General features: G+C 36.5%; 1 protein-coding gene and 1 long non-coding RNA gene across 4 annotated transcripts; one reads left to right on the plus strand and one right to left on the minus strand.

The window, feature by feature from the left end:
• The first annotated feature begins 1,949 nt into the window (after positions 1 to 1,949).
• On the plus strand, positions 1,950 to 9,165 carry LOC147483539 (uncharacterized). Of its 3 annotated transcripts, none has more exons than XM_086580385.1 (10): positions 1,950 to 2,192; positions 2,292 to 2,368; positions 2,605 to 2,655; positions 6,655 to 6,827; positions 6,915 to 7,470; positions 7,548 to 7,697; positions 7,944 to 7,963; positions 8,064 to 8,406; positions 8,499 to 8,645; positions 8,764 to 9,165. In XM_086580385.1, exons 5-8 carry the CDS (start codon positions 7,327 to 7,329, stop codon positions 8,197 to 8,199), a joined length of 450 nt encoding a protein of 149 aa, XP_086436511.1. In that variant the 5' UTR covers positions 1,950 to 2,192; positions 2,292 to 2,368; positions 2,605 to 2,655; positions 6,655 to 6,827; positions 6,915 to 7,326; the 3' UTR covers positions 8,200 to 8,406; positions 8,499 to 8,645; positions 8,764 to 9,165. The 3 variants fall into 3 exon arrangements, with proteins under 3 accessions (XP_086436511.1, XP_086436512.1, XP_086436513.1); XM_086580386.1 differs by having other exon boundaries at positions 6,673 to 6,827; XM_086580387.1 differs by lacking the exons at positions 1,950 to 2,192; positions 2,292 to 2,368; positions 2,605 to 2,655 and having other exon boundaries at positions 6,009 to 6,827.
• Positions 9,166 to 9,965: 800 nt separating this feature from the next.
• Positions 9,966 to 12,682, minus strand: LOC147483540 (uncharacterized). Its single transcript, XR_015205948.1, has 2 exons — positions 12,516 to 12,682; positions 9,966 to 12,391 (listed from the first exon to the last, which is right to left on the minus strand). It is a non-coding gene; the product is annotated as an uncharacterized LOC147483540 (long non-coding RNA).
• Between the last annotated feature and the right edge of the window lie 6,920 nt (positions 12,683 to 19,602).

The following is a 19,602-nucleotide window of genomic DNA, read 5'->3' on the forward strand; positions in this document are numbered from 1 at the left end:
AATGGGCAGAAGCAATGCAACTCCTTCATGTACCTGATAATGTCCTTGTGAGTGATCTCATTTCTAAGGGGAGATGGAATCAAATTATTAATAGTTTGCCCGATAATGAGCTGAAGAAGAAAATAGAAAGTACCGAGTTGAACCCTTTGCTTGCACAAGACCAAGTCATTTGAACTCCAACAGTATTAGGTAGATTCAATCATCCAATCAAAGATATTATGCTCTTAAAACGGATCCGAAATAAGGTGAAGTGGTACAGGTTGATATGGGTCAAGATAGTTCTTCCAAAACATTCCTTTACAGGTGGCGCTTTTTGCAAATTGCTTACCTACCTAGGGATGGGTTGGTCAAGAGGAAGGTTCTATCTCAATCGCCTTGTAGCTTTTGCAACTCTTCAAGAGAGCACTCAAAGCATTTATTTTTCGATTGCCACTTTACCAAAGGAGTTTGGGCAAAAGTGAAAAGGTGGATGGGTTTGAACAACCAAGTTCAATTATCAACATCAGAATGGTACAACCTTTTGAGGCTATTTCGATCATCTTCGATGGAATCCAAAATTATAAAGGCAATAGTCTATGCTATTGTATATGCCATATGGATAGAAAGGAACTCGAGGAGATTCCAGCATAAACAACACACCGAGGATCAAGTTTATAATAAAGTCAAGAAGGAGATGAAACTTTACTTGCAAACCGGCTTTGATGGAAATTCTCGAGTCGGTGGCAAATGAGAGTGTTGATTGATAGGATTGGTATACAAGTGTCTTTCACGCAAAGGATCCCAGTTGGTGCTCTTGGCTCAGCCTAAACCAGGTGAGCTTATGGTTAACACCGATGGCTCACATCGAGGAATCGAATGGTTTTGGAGGGGCTATTAGGGAAGAAACAAGAGCAAAGAAAGTTAGCTTTCATGAAAAAAAGTTCAACAAAGAGGTCGTTGATGACACAGGAGCTCTTAGACATTGAAGTGGGTATGCAGGGTGCGCTAAGTATTGGAGCTAAGAAGGTAACCATTGCATCTGACTCTGTGTGCTGTTCGGGCTATCAATGGCATGGAGGAACCCCCTTGGTATTGCCTTAATATTGTGGTCGCCATAAACTCCTTTGAAAGCTCGGTTTGAAATTGTTGAAGTTCAAACATGTGTATAGGAAACCAACCAAGTAGCTGATTACTTGTCAAAACTATGTAGTACACCGCATGACTCTATTTTGTATTTCCTTCCTCCAGTTGATGTGGGCCTTGATAAGCTTGTAAAGGAGGATGCAAGGGAAAATGTTTCTAAGGTTATAATTAATGTAGGTCGAGGTTGGCCTAATCTCTAGTTTCTTCCAAAAAAAAAAAAAAAACTAGAAAGGCTCCCTAAATATTACAACTCCTACACAAACCAAACTAGGGGTCACCAAACCAAGGCCCAAAATATCACCGATATATATGATATATCGCCGATATATATCGCTTTTTTGATACACCGACATGGATATATTTGATATATCTCAACCGAATATTGAATCCTTATTTTCCCGATATATATCGCAATTTCTAATATAACGATATATATCGACCGATATATACGATATATCCGATATAAATTGTTGACTTTGATCGATATTGTTGACTTTGACCAAATATTGTTGACTTTGACCAATATAATCCACGATATTTTCTATATATCGACATACAAAACAAAATTTTGACTGGTCAACAAAAAAATAGATATCTCCGATTTATATATCGGTTTTTGGGTACATCGAAATATTCACTGAATTCGATATTTTGGGCCTTGCACCAAACTACAGTACTTTTTGTATCGGATTAAGAATTAGGAATACATCTACACTATTAATTTTCTGATAACATGTATTGGCAGATATACCGAAAAGTAGTAGGCCAAAACTGAAATATCAACACACAAGAAATAATTTAGCACCGTTGCGCAACAGTCCCAAATACCTCAAATCGACTTTTAAGCGGAACACTCAGTTTTTAAAAAAAAGGAAAAAAAAAAAACAGAAAGAGTCCACATTGTATACAAGTTTTACACAGGAAACAAGAAACTGCAGTTTCTCAATTCTCAAACTGCAACTCACTGCTCTTCTTCTCCATAACAACATTACTCTGAAACCCATTACCCTCTTTGTCAACTTTCGGGACTTAACTGTGGTTTCTGTGACGTTTAGCTTCAAGGAATCAAGGTACAAGATTCATTACTTTTTGAACTCATTTACTTTATTTTTTTTTTTTAACATACCAAGTTTTTCGTTGTTCTTGATGCGAATGCATTATTCAAACAGGTTCTTGGATATCTGCTTTTCTCAAGAACAAGAAGTAGCACCACATCACACTATATACACCTGGCCTTTGTCTTCAGGTCAGGCTAATCTTCATACATTTGTTTTCTTTTTTATTGTTTTAATTTGGTCTTGACTCTTGAAGAGAATCTTGATTATATAGACATGAAATAGGTGGGAGTTTCCTGAATCTTGATTATATGTAGTCAAGAACAAGATTACTGCTCCAGTAACACGTAATTGCCTTATAGGAAATGATTTTTTTTCATGCTCTCCTTCTCATATCTAACATTTTTTCATATGTTTAATGAATCAGGAAATTTTCAGAAATGGAGGAGTCTCCTAACTTATCAGATAATTCAACTAGGTATGGTGTTATTTTAAATTTTAAGTTTTTCTGTTTGTTTAAGATTCTTTGTATGCATAGTTAACCAGGAATGTACAAGATCTATGAAAAATATATGGGCGTAGTTTTCTCTTATCCTGCTAGCCTTAGTCTTCAAGGTGGATTTGCAATGGAGGTGGAAGCACCTCATATTCAGGCTTAAATGACGATGGTTATAACTTATGACTTATATAAGTATAGAACTTTATTCATGCATGTATCCTTTTGCTACATTCTCAACAAAAAATATATCCAGACTTGAGCCTTCCACAATAAACTGCCGCATTCTTCCTCTTCTTCTTTATAATTATTTTTTTTCCCTCTCGGCGGTGGTATAACACCCGTCTTTTTATTGCATTTCCTATAATAATATTAATAGTAATAATAATAATAATGTAAATAGAAAACGTAAATAGGATATCCAGTTGTATGGAAAAAAAGCCCCCGAAGCAAGTAGATAGGTTTAAAACCCTTGTTTTACGGGGAGGTTTTAAGAAACTAGAAAATAAGGGTTTCTCACGTAGAGTTTTTAGGAAAAACAAAAAAAGGAAAATTTTATCAAAAAGTTTGGATCAAGGAAGATAATCTTTTTTGGAGCCGTTCAGTTTGCTTTCGGTTTTAATGGTGAGTAGATCTTTTATCTTCCAATCAACCAATATTACTAAGTCCTGTTTAAAAAAACTTTAATGTCCGATGATCGGCTAATCCTGTAAATTTTCTTTACGCTCGATTATTCGGCAATGTTATTATACATACTTGCTCATTCTACATACCGTTCGTTAGTTTGTTCTTTGTCGATCGACTTTAGTCGGGTACGTAAACAAACTTAAGAAATAAAAAGATGATTTGAATGATATTTATTTATTGGTATAATGGGATATAAGCTTTATTCTGGGAGTTTGGGTAAGCCGTTTTATTGGGTTTTGGGTTGAGGTGTGATGTAGATCAAGTTGCTAGGGATTGTTGTTTGAATTGGAGATTTGAAACCGCTGAACTGTTGGTGGGTTGCCGGGCAATGGGCAATGACGGCAAAGGTGGAGGATGTTATTATATGAACGGTGAGAGCTTTGAACGACCATTAATGGTCGTTCAAACAAGAACCCAAACCGGCCCTAAATTTTTGTGTTGTTTGGAATGTTTGTTGTGTATGACTTTTGTTGCTGTTGTTGTTGGGTTTATGTTGATGGTTGGGGTTGATTTGGGTCTTGCAGAGGGGTGATTGAAGCTTGAATCAACCTTTAATGGCGTCGGTCGATTTTTGCAGTATAACAGAATCAAGTATTGTTGATATGGGTAGATAGGGTTTTTCTCCCTGAACCAAACCGCGGGGTTTCTTTTTGCCATGGATGGCCGGTGGTGGCTGTGTGGTGGTCGGTGGTGGTTGGTTGAAATTGGAGAGGAAGGAGATGAACAGTAGCCAAAAACGATTTTGGGCTTGGGCCAAAATCGTGGGCTATTATCTTTTTGTTTTGGATTTTTAAATTTTGACTTTTAGAGTAGACTATGGGCCTTAGGATTTGGGCTTTTGGGTTTTTGGAGTTTAGGCCGGGTTGACCAGAGTTGACTGTTGACTTTGACCAGAGTTGACTGTTGACTTTGACCAGGGTTGACTTTGACCAGTTGACCTGAAAATTTGACTTTTCCTAAAATTATGATTCGGTCTAATAGGATAAGTCTAGGACTATTAACGGTTTTGACCTTAGGCTAGGACCTTTATAAATATACTTGTATGCGTGTATTTATTGCTTTGTGATTTTTCGATCTTTTCGCGATACAACAACGTTATGACACTTATACATTCATGAAATTAATAACGCCAGAAACCAAAATTAATTGAATCAAGATATTCCCACGCTCTCTGAAATAATATATACAATAAAATACAATAATCGTAAACAAAACTTTACCGCACCCTTTTAGAACTCTCCACCTCAAGTTTTAGAATTGAGTTTATGGTCGATGAAGTCATATGTAGGTGGGCATTTATTGAATGTGCCATAAATGGCCCGTTAGTGTTATATAAGGGTATTCATTGAATGTCCATGAATGACCCGGTATTCATTGAATGTGTCATGAATGACCAAATCATTGTAGATAATTTAAAGAAGGGAACTAAGATATTTCTACCATGGATTAGTTGTATTCCTTTGAATGTACGGAATGTAGGATTGGGTATTCCTTGAATGTGGTAGGAATGACCCGGGCATTCATTGAATGTGCCATGAATGGCCCGTTAGTGATATGATAGGTATTCCTTGAATGTATGAATGACCTAAGGTATTCATTGAATGTGCCATGAATGACCGAGTTTTTGTGCCCAAAGAGGCCGTGAAATATGTGTATGAAAGCCCGCAGATGGCTATGATATTGTGGTATTTGGTGGGAGAGAGGCACACGAAATGTGTGATTTGGCAAATGTGTGGAGTGCAAATCGTGGAGTAGGTACTAAAGGGTGGGTGTATAAGAAAAGTAATCGAAAGAATTGACAAGAGAAATTGATTTGTTTATAATTAAAGGCTTGGGTTTACCTTTGAATACATATAGAATATCTACATCCGTTATATATACAAGTTCTAACTTTCTTTGCGGAGGGGTAGGACTTAATAATATTTTGTGCAGGGGACGGTCCTACCCTTATACAAATTGATATCGGTAAGTGTAATTTAATTATTTAGATATTAAAAGGGAGTTATTAGAATGAGTTAATAAAATGGAGGTTAATAAAATGGAAGTTTTGCTTGGGAAGAAACTATGCCGTTTGAGATGACTTAACTACCGCCTTTCTTCAAAGCTTGAGAATGGTTAAAGTTATGATAGATTTAAAGTGTTAGTGGGATAAGTAAGAATTTGAAATGTTTATATGTGTTTAGTCTACTCATACCAAAGAAATTCAATTTGTCCCATGTGTTTAACTTTGTTTTTGGCAATGTGGGTGTGTTCTTGGGAACATAGGTGGAAGGCAAACCTACCGCCGCGTGTGATTGGGATTCGGTGCCCGAGCGGTCCGTTAGTTTTTCTTTTAGGTTTGATTTTTCTTGGTTGGAAGAATGTAATAAAGTAGTTTACTTTTTTCATGGCATAAGGACATGGTAGTGATGAATTTTATTTGGAGAGTTTGTTTTGATGTTTTATTTGGAAGGATGTTATCTTAATAAAGAGATTGCGGATAATTGTTGGGATTATTGTTATTTAAGTTGTTTCTTTTATGACATGGATATTAGGGTTTGTATGTATAGTATTCTCCGGGTTTTTAAACAAGTGAACCTATTGATGTTTGAGATAATTATATTTCAAATATTCACTTTGTTATTGTTTAGAAATTCGGGCTGTGACAGGTGGATCACCATTTTCCGTCTTACAAATTTTCTTGCAACTCATCAGCATGATTTGGCGTTTCTCTGCAGTTTTCCCAATGAGATAGTCTCTAAGATCTAATACCTATTTGTTAAACGATTCGGTAAAACTATTAGTAACATAATCACATTTAGTTGTGGTATCAATTCCAGGATAACTCTAATCATCAGGTTTAATACCCTGTAGACAGTTCACATATTGTTCTTTTTCGTTTCTCAAGTTGCTGCATTACTCTGTCAAACTCCCTTCTCTTGTAAATTTTTGCTGCACCCCAGTGGTACCCGTCTCAAGACTTTCTCCTCCACTCGTAGTGTAAACTTTATGTTTGAAGCAAAAACGATGATTTGCAGTTAGGACGACCACCTCAATTGCTGAAACAATTCCCTTCAGTATCTGAATAGAAGGTTTAGAAAATATACCAGATATTCAGCTGATTTCAAACACGTGTGATCTTCAATCACAAAAAAAACTGTCATGGATAGTCTAGAGTTGAGATTTTAATAGTTTTTGGATTGTATGCTTTTCTAAGTGTCTTTCTTAGTTACTTTTCGAAGTCCTTGTTTATTCCCTCTATATTTTTAAGACTTCGGATATGAAATTCATGTATGGTTCTATGTCATTTGTTAGTCCGAGAAATTTGGACAGCATCAATAACATTATTAGAAGACTGCTTGAGGAGTCATCACCAGAACTGTGTTGTGTAAGTCCCGAGGAAATTATATCTGTTTGTCACCACTGCTCTGAAGTACTCTTGAGTGAGGGTACGCTTCTCCAGGTTAAAACCCCGGTGCATGTCTTGGGTACGTAGTTATCTTCTTTATTTTTCCAGTAGAATTCCTGTTCACCATCGTTGTTTATCAAACCATTCTAACCATTTTCTTTAACAGGTGACCTGCACGGGCAGTTTCCCGATTTGTTACATTTTTTTGAGAAGATAGGGTATCCACCCCACTGTCGGTGCTTGTTTTTAGGGGATTACGTGGACAGAGGGAAGCAGTCGATTGAGGTGGCTGTCCTGCTGTTTTGCTACAAGATTAAGTTCCCGGGTTCAGTATACTAACTGAGAGGAAACCATGAGAGTGAAAGAATTAATGAAAGTTATGGGTTTTTGAAGGAGTGTGAAGACCGGTCAACCCGTATGGTATGGGAATCAGTAAATTCTTGCTTTGATATGCTACCGCTTGCTGCACTGATCGATGGATTAATATTTTGTGTGCACGGGGTCTCTCGAAGGATCTAGCTGAGCCAGGGCAAATTGATAACGTGAACAGACCGTTGCCAGTTCCTAAAAATGGTTTCATGCGTGACATCCTCTGGGCTGATCCGCACAGGGGAATTGGATGGATCTTTGACAAAGATCGGAAAGCAAATAGTTATGGACATGATGTAGCAGAAAATTTTCTTAAAGCAAATGGCTTAATCCACATGTTCCGTGGCCATGAGGTACGGTACTACTTTGTCTATCATTTCTTGTATTGAACACACTAGTTTTTGTTTTTCTAATTATCTGTGTTGATTAGGTTGCTGATAATGGTGTTGATAAGATACAAGCCAAAGTTTGGACAATCTTCTCGGCTCCTGGATATCAGAGAAGAAGTAACCGAGGTGCTGTGGTCGAAGTGACTGATAAGCTCGCTTTTAATGTCACGACACTTGAAAGGGAACACAAGGTAACTGTAGCTTTATTAACTACACAATCACCTTTTCCAAGTTTATTTTCTGAGAAGCTGGAGACCCAAAATGCGTTTTTTTTGTTAACTCAAAGCAACTGAAGGTTTGAAGCCTTACATGAGTTGTATACTTTCCAATTCTGTAGTTTAATATTATATATTCTTCTTATTCTTCTGTCGAAGTGTGTTCCCGGTTTTAAACCTATACAATTTGCTTATTGTGTCTTCTTGTTGGATCATTTGCAGGAGTATTCACCCAGTGGAAGGTAAATCTCAACTTTAACTCCCCACTTTTCAAATATCCTTTTTACTTATTTTGCTTTAGTAGATCCAAAGCTTGATTAGTTTCTGCAACTTCTGTTTCAGTGACAGCCAAAAATTGAGTATAACTAAAACTTTGAGATCAAGTGGGAGGTTCAGATCACCGTTAAGGCAGAGATCACCCGCGACAGTCAGAGATTGCGCCTCCTCTGAGACGATCACACTATCCGAGGAGACCTAGATCACCAAGTCCAATGCGATAGAGATCTCCTTGTATAGACATACATAGGTCACCATCGCCAAGACGTGAATCTCCTCCTCTACATCGCAGGTCACAAATTCCATACAGGTATAGACCCTCTTCTCCCAGATGGAAGCCTCCATCACCTCGACATAGGTATAGATCGCCCAAGCAGAAGAGATTGCAATCCCTTGGGCAAAGATATCGGTACGTGACAGTTTTTTTAATCAAGTTATTATACCTTTTATATCTCTGGTTCTTTTCATATGTGATTGATTTCCCAATGTTTTATGTCGCAGGTCCTCTTGGCGTGATCAACAGGTTCCTGTTCAGCGAAGAGCATATGGATATAGGATCCCTTCCGCCAGGTGGAGGTTTCCACCACCTCGACATAGGTCTACATCGCCCGAGCAGAGGAGATTGCACTCCCTTAGGCAAAGATATCAGTACGTGACAGTTTTTTTTAATCAAGCTATTATACCTCTTATATCTCTGGTTCTTTTCACATTCGATTGATTCTCCAATGTGCAATAGTAGTCCTGAAAGTTGTTCTCTACATCGCAGGTCCCCTTGGCGTGTTCGACGAGTTCCTGTCCAGCGAAGAGCATATGGATATAGGATCCCTTCCCCCAGGTGGAGGTTTCCATCACCTCGGCGTAGGTCTAGATCGCCTGAAAAAGAGGAGGCTCAACAGATTGGTGAAGGAAGCAAAGGAACAAGAGGCAAGGAGCAGTAGGCATACTCCATCTAAGTATCTAGCAAGGCATGAATTCATGATACTTGTACTTCTGTTAAATGTCCTCCCAAACAGTACAAATTTATACATGCTAAGATTCCTTATCTGTCAGCCGCAGATACATTGGCAGCAGATGCCACACAAACAGTTCAAATACTTCAAAAATGTAAATTGAGTCTTACATTTCATACAAATTAAAATGTGATTGACGTTCATGAATGTGTATTCATTTAGTACTTTGACTTGTATTGTTACTTTTTAGAAGCAGTATTCCCATGGCCACTGCGCACCCATTTAACTTTAAAGGTTCTATCAGTTATCAATTCCGACTGCTACATCGAAATCTGCCTTCAAGAATTAGCGGAAAAAAAAAATGCCTTTAGGAATGTGTATTCAACTTTTTCCCCTACTATCTTTGCTTCAGTCCATCTGCCGGAGGCAGAATACATGAAAGTAGGACATGACAACCTACATTAGTCACAGGATCTAGTTCTCTAGTTAGTTTTCTGATTCTTTCTCTGAGTTCTGTATCTCGATGGATCCGACAAGCCCCAAGTAATGCTCCCATGTGATAGCTTCTGAAGCTACAGGTGTAGTAGTGTAGTAGTATCATGTCTCCTGCTTCCTACAAGAAACCGGTACGACCCAGATGATCTACCGTGTCATAATAGCTTCTGAAGTTACGACAAACATGCAACTAATAAGGAAGAGCTCTCGTTCTAATCATCATAGCTCACTCCAGTCAGGCTGTCCTCTTGCACAAACGGCTACCATACCTGATATCTCTTGGAGTCTATCGAGTCTTTTGCTAGAAACTGTGGCTCTAAAGGCCACTTTAAGTTTTCGTAAATGTGTTTTTTGTCCTAGAAGGCTGCTTCACCATGCCCACCTTTTGGCTGATACAGCCAAGTCTAGTATGCAGTTAGCTCGTAATGGGGAGGTGCCTATGTCTGTTAAGTCTAGTTTTAAACAGGGTCAGTCTGAATTGTATCAACTTTTCGCTATATGCTAATGAAAGTGAAAAAAAAAAAAAAAAAAAAAAAAAAGAATTGTTTTAGAATCGAAGAATGTTTGTTACATTACAACTGACTCAGCAGAATCCGAAATAACTCAAATAAGTGGTCTAGTGTCACTCCATAGAACCTGACCAAAGTACGCCACCCGCCAAGTGTGTTAGTCTCCAGCTGGTAAGCATTGAGGATGCCCTCTTCCATCTAGCTCTGATGTTCCAAGGTGAGTTCCCTCTCCATTTAAACCGAATACCACGATTTACAATCGCATTCAATCCAAATCTGGCTCCAGTTCCTTTGTATTGCACACTCCACTGCAAGAATGATAGCCATGTACCTTTTTGTTGCAACCGCTAATCATTGTGCCAAGACACCAATGATCTGATTGTTACTATCCCTGAATATAGCTCCAGCTCCACTACTGCCTGGATTGCCAAAAGAAGGCCATCTGTATTAATCTATTTCTCATTACATTGTGGCAGTAACCACATGACTTCTCTGATAATAGGAGCAGCTCTAGGTTTACACTTGAACCCGAAGTCTGTGAAGAAAATTCAGGTCGGTGTTCAGTGTTAAACATAATAGCCTTAACCAAGGGGCCACTGATTCCCTGCAGAACTTCTCTTCTTAGCTGATGCTTCTCAGATTTATTCCTTGTTTTCCAAACCCGAACCATTATTTGCACCACAGCAGCATCCCATGAGTCCTTTATCAATGGACTTCTTAGTCTTCACTGCAGCCATAAAATTCCTTGGGTCTATGTCTGCCAACCCTGACCTCAAAAACCCCTGCACCCCATGACCACAGCTATCTAACTAGAGGGCAGTCCCACATCAGATGTTCAGCTGATTCTGCACAGACAACACCTTGATGCAGTTCTGGCCCCAGCCTTCTTAACCCTATCATCAGAAGGTGCAGCTTTTTGGATTAATTTCCATACAGTGCTGGCAGCTCTAGGGTGTATATGTTGAGTGCATATCAACTTACACCAACCTACTTTGTTATTTTTCCTTCTCTAAGTGCTCTCCAATCACATTTGGCCACCGAAAAACCATAAGAGGACAAATAAAAACAACTGCACAATTCAACAGAACTGAACTTGAGCTCCATCACCAACATCAAGCCTCTGGAGAAAGACAGGCTCCAACCTCAGCAGCTGTGTAGTTTCGGCTCAATCCATAAAGGGCTGTACTTGCACATCGGGGGGACAAGTCGTTCAAAGCTTCCATCTTCTAAATAGAAGACTACGGTGTCAAAACACGACGCTTTCCACCCTAGCTTACTACATGCATCATGACCAAAATATATGCAATTCGATTTGCAGCAACCAGGGAAATGTGAAGTTGAGACAGACATTGAAGAAATACCGCCTAAGAACAAGATATGACCACACAAGCTCTCCAACTTCTTCCAGACTAACTTGCTTGGATCGAGCTTGAAGACTTTGCACCCAGTGGTTTTCCATTTAAAATCCTGAACTTCTCTAAAAATGCACAACAAATTCCCGGATAATTCCACAAGATAATTCTTTTGCATTTGGGCCAGTAAGTGGTGGGGATTCTGCAACAAGTCTCACAAGCGGATGAGGGAGGATATGTCACAGAGCAGCAATTGTCCTGAGCTGTTGACAGCATAAAACTGGTGTTTGTAGTATATAATATCATCAAATGCTTCTAGGCAGTCTATTCTGGTCCAAGCTTCATCACCGAATCTCCAAAAGGCCAGCACTGAAGGAGCACTATGAATTGCCATAACTACATAATCAGAAGTTGATGCTGGATTGGCAGACAAAACAATTTTGTTGATTTTTGAAGACCATGGTTCAGACGGTGTTGGTGTAAGTAATGGCAAACAGATGTCATTATTCACAGCCAAGAATGGATTAAGCAAACGAATTGAGCTTGTTTGTTTAATACCCTGCGCCTCCTCAATAGCAAGCCATCCTTGACTTGAACCTATACAGTGACTATTAAACGGTAAACGTATCTCCTCCAAGTCATACATCTTTCTTCTCCTTCCAGTAGAAAAACGGTTGTACAAACTTAACTTATCTTTATTGTGGTTGGGAATTAAAAGCATTGGAAGTTGGGGTGGTAGACAATGATAGAGACCATTATGGCGGCAATAGACACGTTTCCATGGGTGGCAAACAGCACAAAACCGAATGCGATCGCTGATGAAGGTCAACTTATTGAGTATCACCTCTAGAAGTTGGTCTGGAAGTTCCAACCAATTGGGGAAGGAGGTTGTACTAATTTCTTTCTCAGCTAAAACTACTACAATCGACTTTAATCTTTTTTTGTTGGGGGAAAATACCTGCGACTGTCTTCTTCTTTTTCTGTTCGGATGTAATGTGCCTTCATTCATCCATCTCCCTTTGGCAATTACCCTTCCCTTTCTCCAAAATACTTCTCTGTCAAAACCAGACCTCATTTCTTAAGATCTACTGCAAAAATGCGATCAAACTGTTATTTGGCAATTACAAACAATGAAGAATTTCTAAATGTTGTTATTGAAAAACAAAAAAAAAAAAATCCAAATTTTAACGAAGAAGAAGATAGAGAACTCACACTAGTTGTGGAACATATGTATAAAGATGTCATGTTCACTCTTTCTCATTCTAATTAGTAGTACAAGTGCTACTCGGAGTAAATTTGTTGTCGAGATTACTTGATTTATATTTAAAACTCTTTCCATTCCATTCCATTCCATTCCTTTCCCGAGTGGACCACTTTCTTTATTTCCTTTCCTTTCCATTAGTAAAATTTTAAGTTCAACTTCAATTCCCATTATTATTTCTTTTTGTCCTTGTTGACTTTCCTTTCACCAATTACGTCCGATTATGATTATCCAAGGGTCAACTTCTTATTCCAATTCATTCTTTCAATTCTTTTTTCCCCTATTATCACTGCAAAACATTATTTCAAGGTTCCTATTATTACTTTACTACCACTACCTTTAATTCAATTCTTTCAATTATTTTTTCTCCTATTTCTTATTCCTATTAGTAGTCCAAGTATTATGTCAAAACCAGACCTCATTTCTTAAGATCTACTGCAAAAATCAAACTTGTAAAACATATTCCAAAAATGAGGAAAAATAAAAAGGTGTCATGTGTGTGTTCTAGCAACTCTCCTTCATACTAACATCTAGTTTTAGGAAAAACTTTTTTTGGCAATTACAAACAATGAAGAATTTTGAAAAATTGTTATTGAAAAAAAAAAAAAAAAAAATAAATTTTAACAAAGAAAAAGATAGAGAACTCACAGTTTTGGAACATATAACACACCCTTATATAGATTCATGTTGTGTATTATATCTTTATTGTGTGGAGATAAAATATTGTTATTAAGTTCAACTTCAATTCCCATTAGTATTTCATTTTGTCATTATATGTCTGATTCCAAATCCACTTCTTACTCCAATTCATTCTTCTTTCAGTGTATTTTTCCTTTATTATTACTTTACTGCCACTACCTTTAATTCTAAATTTCTATTCCAAAAGAGAATATTCTACGGGCATGTTTAGTTAATGTCAATTTTATTATTTAGTAATTATTTTGATACAATTTTTGCCATCATTTTTATTTTTTTTGCACCTATTTCAATTCTCACTTCAACCTTTCTCAATTAACTACATTGCATCTCCATATAAATTAGTTTGAAATTATTTCTTTTTTCTTCACTCGTTTTTTATTTCATTCGCTATATCATGTATTTCTTTTCACTGCCACGTTAATTTTTCTTTTTGTGCTAATGTTTCATATATTGCTTTGCCACTCATTTTTATCGGTTCATTTTCTTTATCATACGAACTTCGTTCGCCATGCCAAAGAGGGTGTGATGTATCGACCATCACCTACGTGGCAAATGTCCATTGGTAGGAGTCTCAACTTTATTAGTTTAATTGACAGGGCTAAAACCCAAATATCTCAAAAGACGTGTTCTAAAGCCAAGAAAAGCCTAAAATGGACCTCATAGAAGAAATGGGGAAAAGTGTCAAAAAGTCAATAGTCAAGGTCACAATCAACAATCAAAGTCAACTCAAGGGTCCAAAAACTCAAATGCTCTAGGAAACACTCTAAGACTTCAGAGACCAAGGGCTTAACCCTTTCCAAGACAATTGCTAAGCAACTAAAGTTTCAAAATACCAAATACCCAAATTTCCAAAGACATGGGCTTGGGCCCAAAAAAAGTTGATCCTATCCACTCAAAAAAGACATAAGAAGGTTCTAGATTAGGTTGCTTGATGAATAAGATATGAGGAGGGCAAATTTGTACATCTCTACAAATATATAAGTATAGAGATGCCCACAAAATAGGTAGGTTAGTTAGGGTAGGCTAGTGAGAAGTAGTGTAAGTAATTAGGAGTAGGAGTAGATTAAATAGTTTTTATTATTTTTTTCCATTTTTATTGTTTTAAAGTTTCAAGCTTTGTTGAATTTAGTTGGTTTTCTTCTATTCAAAGTATTTAATCTTGTAACTTATCAAAATATTTCTTCAAAACAACTGCTTATTCATTCATTCAACACATCAAAGTTGGTTATACTCATTTGAATCAATCAAATGAGTATAACTTGCTAACCAAGCTACCTTTTCATATTTAGATCTTCATGCTTTTACACATAAAACAACTATAGTATTCATGTTTTAATCCTCAAAGCCTCATTAACTAGTTGTCTACATCTTCTTACACCAAAACCATACAAAGAACAAATAAAAATCAAAGAAAAGGTTTAGTTATTATCCATCACACTTCCTCTCTTCAAAGATCTAAGATGAACAATTTCAAAACCTAATACAAACAACTAAGCATACTTCAAATGGCGCCGCTGCTGGGGATCTGATGATATGAGAAGAAGGGTGAATCAAAATGGGAGTAACTTTCTATTTTCTTCATATTTTTCTAACTTGTTTTGTAACATATTTATATAGATTAATGTTGTGTCTTTCTTATTTCTATTAGTAGTCCAAGTGTTACTTCTCTGTCAAAATCAGACCTCATTTCTTAAGATCTACTGCAAAAATCAAACATGTAAAACATATTCCAAAAAGGAGGAAAATTAAAAAGGTGTCATGTATGTGTTCTAGCAACTCTCCCTCATACTAACATCTGGTTTTAGGAAAACCTTTTTTGTCAATTACAAATAATGAAGAATTTATAAAATTTGTCATTGAAAAAAAAAATCCAAATTTTAACAAAGAGGAAAATAGAGAACTCACAGTTTTGGAACATATAACACACCCTTATATAGATTCATGTTGTGTCTTAAACCTCTGTTGTGTGGAGATACAATACTGTTATTAAGTTCGACTTCAATTCCCATTAGTATTCCATTTTGTCGTTCTTCGTCCGATTCCAAATCCACTTCTTACTCCAATTCATTCTTCTTTCAATGTTTTTTTCCTTTATTATTACTTTACTGCCACTACCTTTAATTCTAAATTTCTATTCCAAAAGAGAATCTTTTATGGGCATGCCGTAGTTAATGTCAATTTTATTATTTAGTAATTATTTCGATACAATTTTTGCCATCTTTTTTGTTTTGTTTTGTTTTTTTTTGCACCTATTTCAATTCTCACTTCAACCTTTCTCAATTAACTACATTGCATCCCCAGATAAATTAGTTTGAAATTATTTCTTTTTTCTTCACTCGTTTTTTATTTCATTTGCTATATAATGTATTTCTTTTCACTGCCACGTTAATTTTTCTCTTTGTGCTAATGTTTCATATACCGCTTTGCCACTCATTTTTATCAGTTCACTTTCTTTATCATATGAACTTTGTTCGCCATGCCAAAGAGGGTGTGATGTATCAACCATCACCTACGTGGCAAACGTCTATTGGTAGGGGTCTCAACTTTATTAGTTTAATTGACAGGGCTAAAGCCCAAATATCTCAAAAGACGTGTTCAAGAGGCAAAAATAGCCTAAAATGGACCTTATGGAACAAATATGGAAAAGTGACAAAAAGTCAACAGTCAACAATCAAAGTCAACTCAAGGGTTCAAAAACTCAAATGCTCAGAAAACACTCTAAGACTTCAGGGACCAAGGGCTCGACCATTTGCAAGACAATGGCTAAGCAACTAAAGTTTCAAAAGACCAAATACCCAAATTTCCAAAGACATGTGCTTGGGCCCAAAAAGGCTTGATCTTATCCACTCAAAGAAGGCATAAAAAGGTTATAGATTAGGTTGCTTGATGAATATGATATGAGGAGGGCAAACTTGTACATCTCTACACATATATAAGTGTAGAGATGCCCACAAAATAGGTAGGTTAGTTAGGGTAGGCTAGTGAGGAGTGGTGTAAGTAATTAAGAGTAGGAGTAGTTAAATAGTTTTTCTTATTGTTTTCCATTTTCATTGTTTTAAAGCTTCAAGCTTTGTTGAATCTAGTTGGTTTTCTTCCATTTGTTTAATTTTGTTACTTATCAAAATATTTCTTCAAAACAACTTCTTATTAATTCATTCAACACATCAAAGTTGGTTATACTCATTTGAATAAAAAAAAATGAGTATAACTTGCTAACCATGCAAGCTACCTTTTTATATTTAGGTTTTCATGTTTGTACACATAAAAAAACTATAGTATTCATGTTTTAATCCTCAAACCCTCAATAACTAGTTGTCTACATTTTCATACACCAAAACCATACAAAGAACAAATGAAAATCAAAGAAAAGGTTTAGTTATTCTCCATCACACTTCTTCTCTTCAAAGATCTAAGATGAACAACTTCCAAACCCAATACAAACTACTAAGCATACTTCAATTCAAGCCATTTGTTTAGGATCCGATGATATGAGAAAGAAGGGGTGAATCAACATGGGAGTAACTTTCTTTTTTCTTCATATTTTTGATAAGCACCCAAAAATGTAATATTAAACCCTCAGAGGCATTTTGGTTAATTATGTGTTTAATAATCATGAAATAATTATATTTTCGTGACTTTTGCGTTTCTTTCTGCAGCTTAACGTGAATATGATGATAAAATACGATCAAAATACGGAATACGGAATACTTGAAGTCTTCCCACTCGCCACTAGTGAAGTCCAACAAAGCCCTACTAGAGCCAAGATTTCAAAAAGGACACAAACCAAAGTCGTAATCGGGTCTATGTATAAAGAAGCAAAGAAAACTTCCTAAACTCACATCTTTCAAACCCGACGACGCCCGAAGTTTGGAAAAGTGATCCGCCGTAATCGACTGGCAACGAGCTCTACGCAAAGATAGAAAGTTGTAAAATACCAAAAATCTGGCCGCCATCGGACACGAAGACGGGCCTACTTCAGTGGGTCCAAAAGGCATGACGAAATCAAGATAGGCGGGTGTGGTGATGATGGTCATTGTGTGAGACCTTGCAATAGGAAAAGACGTAAACAAATCAATGTTTGAATTGATTTAGCAAAAAGACAAAACCAAATTAATACATAATAAGGCAAACTTTGTATTGGAGTGTTATCAAGTTGAATACAAACAAAACATTTAATTAGGGGCTTCACATGAAAGTGCTGGATATATATATATATATATATATATATATATATATATATATATATATATATATATATATATATGAGAGGGACCTCAATATGGGGAGGCCGGACTTTTAGGTATTCATTTTGTTGTTTCATTTTCCAGTACATAGTTTTCCTTTCCAGTAACTTTCATACCAGCATCAGTACTGTAAGTCCTTTAACTTAATAAAAGTCATTTCTTTTCAAGTTTAATTCCTGTTCTTCATTTACTTATTTATTATATACAATAAGATCATTTAATCATCCATCATGACTATGAGCTAAAATCCTCCCTAGGGGGAGGGCTAATGACGCTCATGTTCCAATCCAGATTGACACTTTAATGTTCTAGAATCACTACTTAGGAATTAGGTATATATTATGCATCCGGGTCCCAAAAATAATTGAGACCGCTTAATTTTGGAGTGTTGATGCTCCAGAACAGTCTCGCGAGAGACCTAAAATGTCTCGTGTGAGACTCTATGGTGTCAGATAGGTCTCTGATTTGTCCAGCTGATGTAGAATCGAACCAGGAGCTAAAATGATATACCAGAGATGGAATATTAGTTCAACTCTGTATGCTAGTGAGATGCGTGCATCTCACGAGGGATCAATACTCGATGCCGTCTCGGGTTTGTCTATGAACTCGAGACGGATTAGAGTAGTGATGTGGTATTATAATTGTTGAAACCGATCCCCGCATGAGTATGGTTAACCTTTCTATTTCTCTATCCTTGTTTATTTACGTAGAAATTAATCGTTATTATTTTACGCTACTTGCATTGCCGCTAATTTCTCTAAACCTAAGAAATAACCTAAAACCTTACTCACTAAAAACAGAATCCAGATCCCGAACCTTGCCGAGCCCTAAGGTATGGACGATCCCTTACTCAACTTATCCTACCAGCCCACGTGAGTAAGGTAACTTGACTAAATGGACGTTTACAGACTTTGGACTATGGACTTCGGACTGTGGACTTCGGACTTTAAAGAATCAAACCGGAAATTACCGTTTATCAAATGGGGGTTTGTCATTTTGTTCACATTTCAATAAAATTGCAAAAAATTTATTTATATAAAAAAAAACTAATCTGATCACGTGATGTTTGTGAAAGTGAGTTTAGGTGAGAAAATGATGGAAATTGTCTAGAAATCTTACATTAGCATTAGAATTAGGATTGGTTTTTAGAAACTTATGTTAATATGTACGCAATAGTTTTTAGATCTTTTCATGAATATTCATGCAATGAGTGTCATTGATTGTACATAGCAGTAAATTTTCTTTGACCCACGGTTAGAATACTTAATTTTCAAATCCAGTGAAAATCTAGCCAAAAAGCATCAACATAAGTGTATATGAGTAATGACCCAAGGATGAAGCAATTCCGAGTAGAAAGAAATCACAGGTCCACTTGCTTGATCACTATACCATATCCTAGGTGAGAATTTAGGCATTCTTTGAACCAATATATCCAAATAAAAAAAATATACAAACCCAAAAAAATATATTTCCCCTAGTTTTCCCCGCTGAGCCTTTATATTAGCCATTTCATTTTTCAACCATTATTTCCTTACTCATATCCATATCTGATGAGTTTGAGAGATATGATGAAGAGCGTAAAAGAGAAGAGAAAAACCTATACAAATACGAAAAAATTGCTCTATCAGTTAGGCCGATTGATGAATCCAGTTAGTTGTGTCAAAACCAAGAAAAAGTAAATTCCATGAAAAAAAAATCAAAGTTATAAACTCCAAAAATAAAATCAAATGGAGTAGAAAAGCCAAAAAGGGTGAAGTATGGAACAGTTTTGAAACAGAAGAATACTAGGTTTTCTCTAGTAATTATATATTTGAAGACCATATTTTCTCTAACTCATTCTTTTGTTATCCCTTCCATTCCTCCTAAAACATTTCCTAAGCCCCGTAATACTTAATAAAAGTCTTCTAGCTCAATTAGGATAGGTTAGTGTGATAGTAAGTGGTAAACGTGATTGATCGACCTCGACTTCCTTGGATGTCATTGATTATGTGAGGAAACGTATCCCCACTGCATACTGGAGTAAGCAAAACCTAAGTGGTAATAATTTTGAGAGAATTTGTGTTTTGACACATACCCATGAGAACCTACTTAGGGA

Source organism: Coptis chinensis, chromosome 8, assembly GCF_015680905.1.
Source record: "Coptis chinensis isolate HL-2020 chromosome 8, ASM1568090v1, whole genome shotgun sequence".
Taxonomy (NCBI): Eukaryota; Viridiplantae; Streptophyta; class Magnoliopsida; order Ranunculales; family Ranunculaceae; genus Coptis; species Coptis chinensis.

Bases quoted from the DNA above. Each gene is read 5' to 3' on its own strand.
- LOC147483539 (XM_086580385.1), top strand. From the start codon at position 7,327: ATGCGTGACATCCTCTGGGCTGATCCGCACAGGGGAATTGGATGGATC. The intron at 7,471-7,547 runs GTACGGTACTAC...TGTGTTGATTAG, and splicing joins ACATGTTCCGTGGCCATGAG to GTTGCTGATAATGGTGTTGA. The intron at 7,698-7,943 runs GTAACTGTAGCT...GATCATTTGCAG, and splicing joins CACTTGAAAGGGAACACAAG to GAGTATTCACCCAGTGGAAG.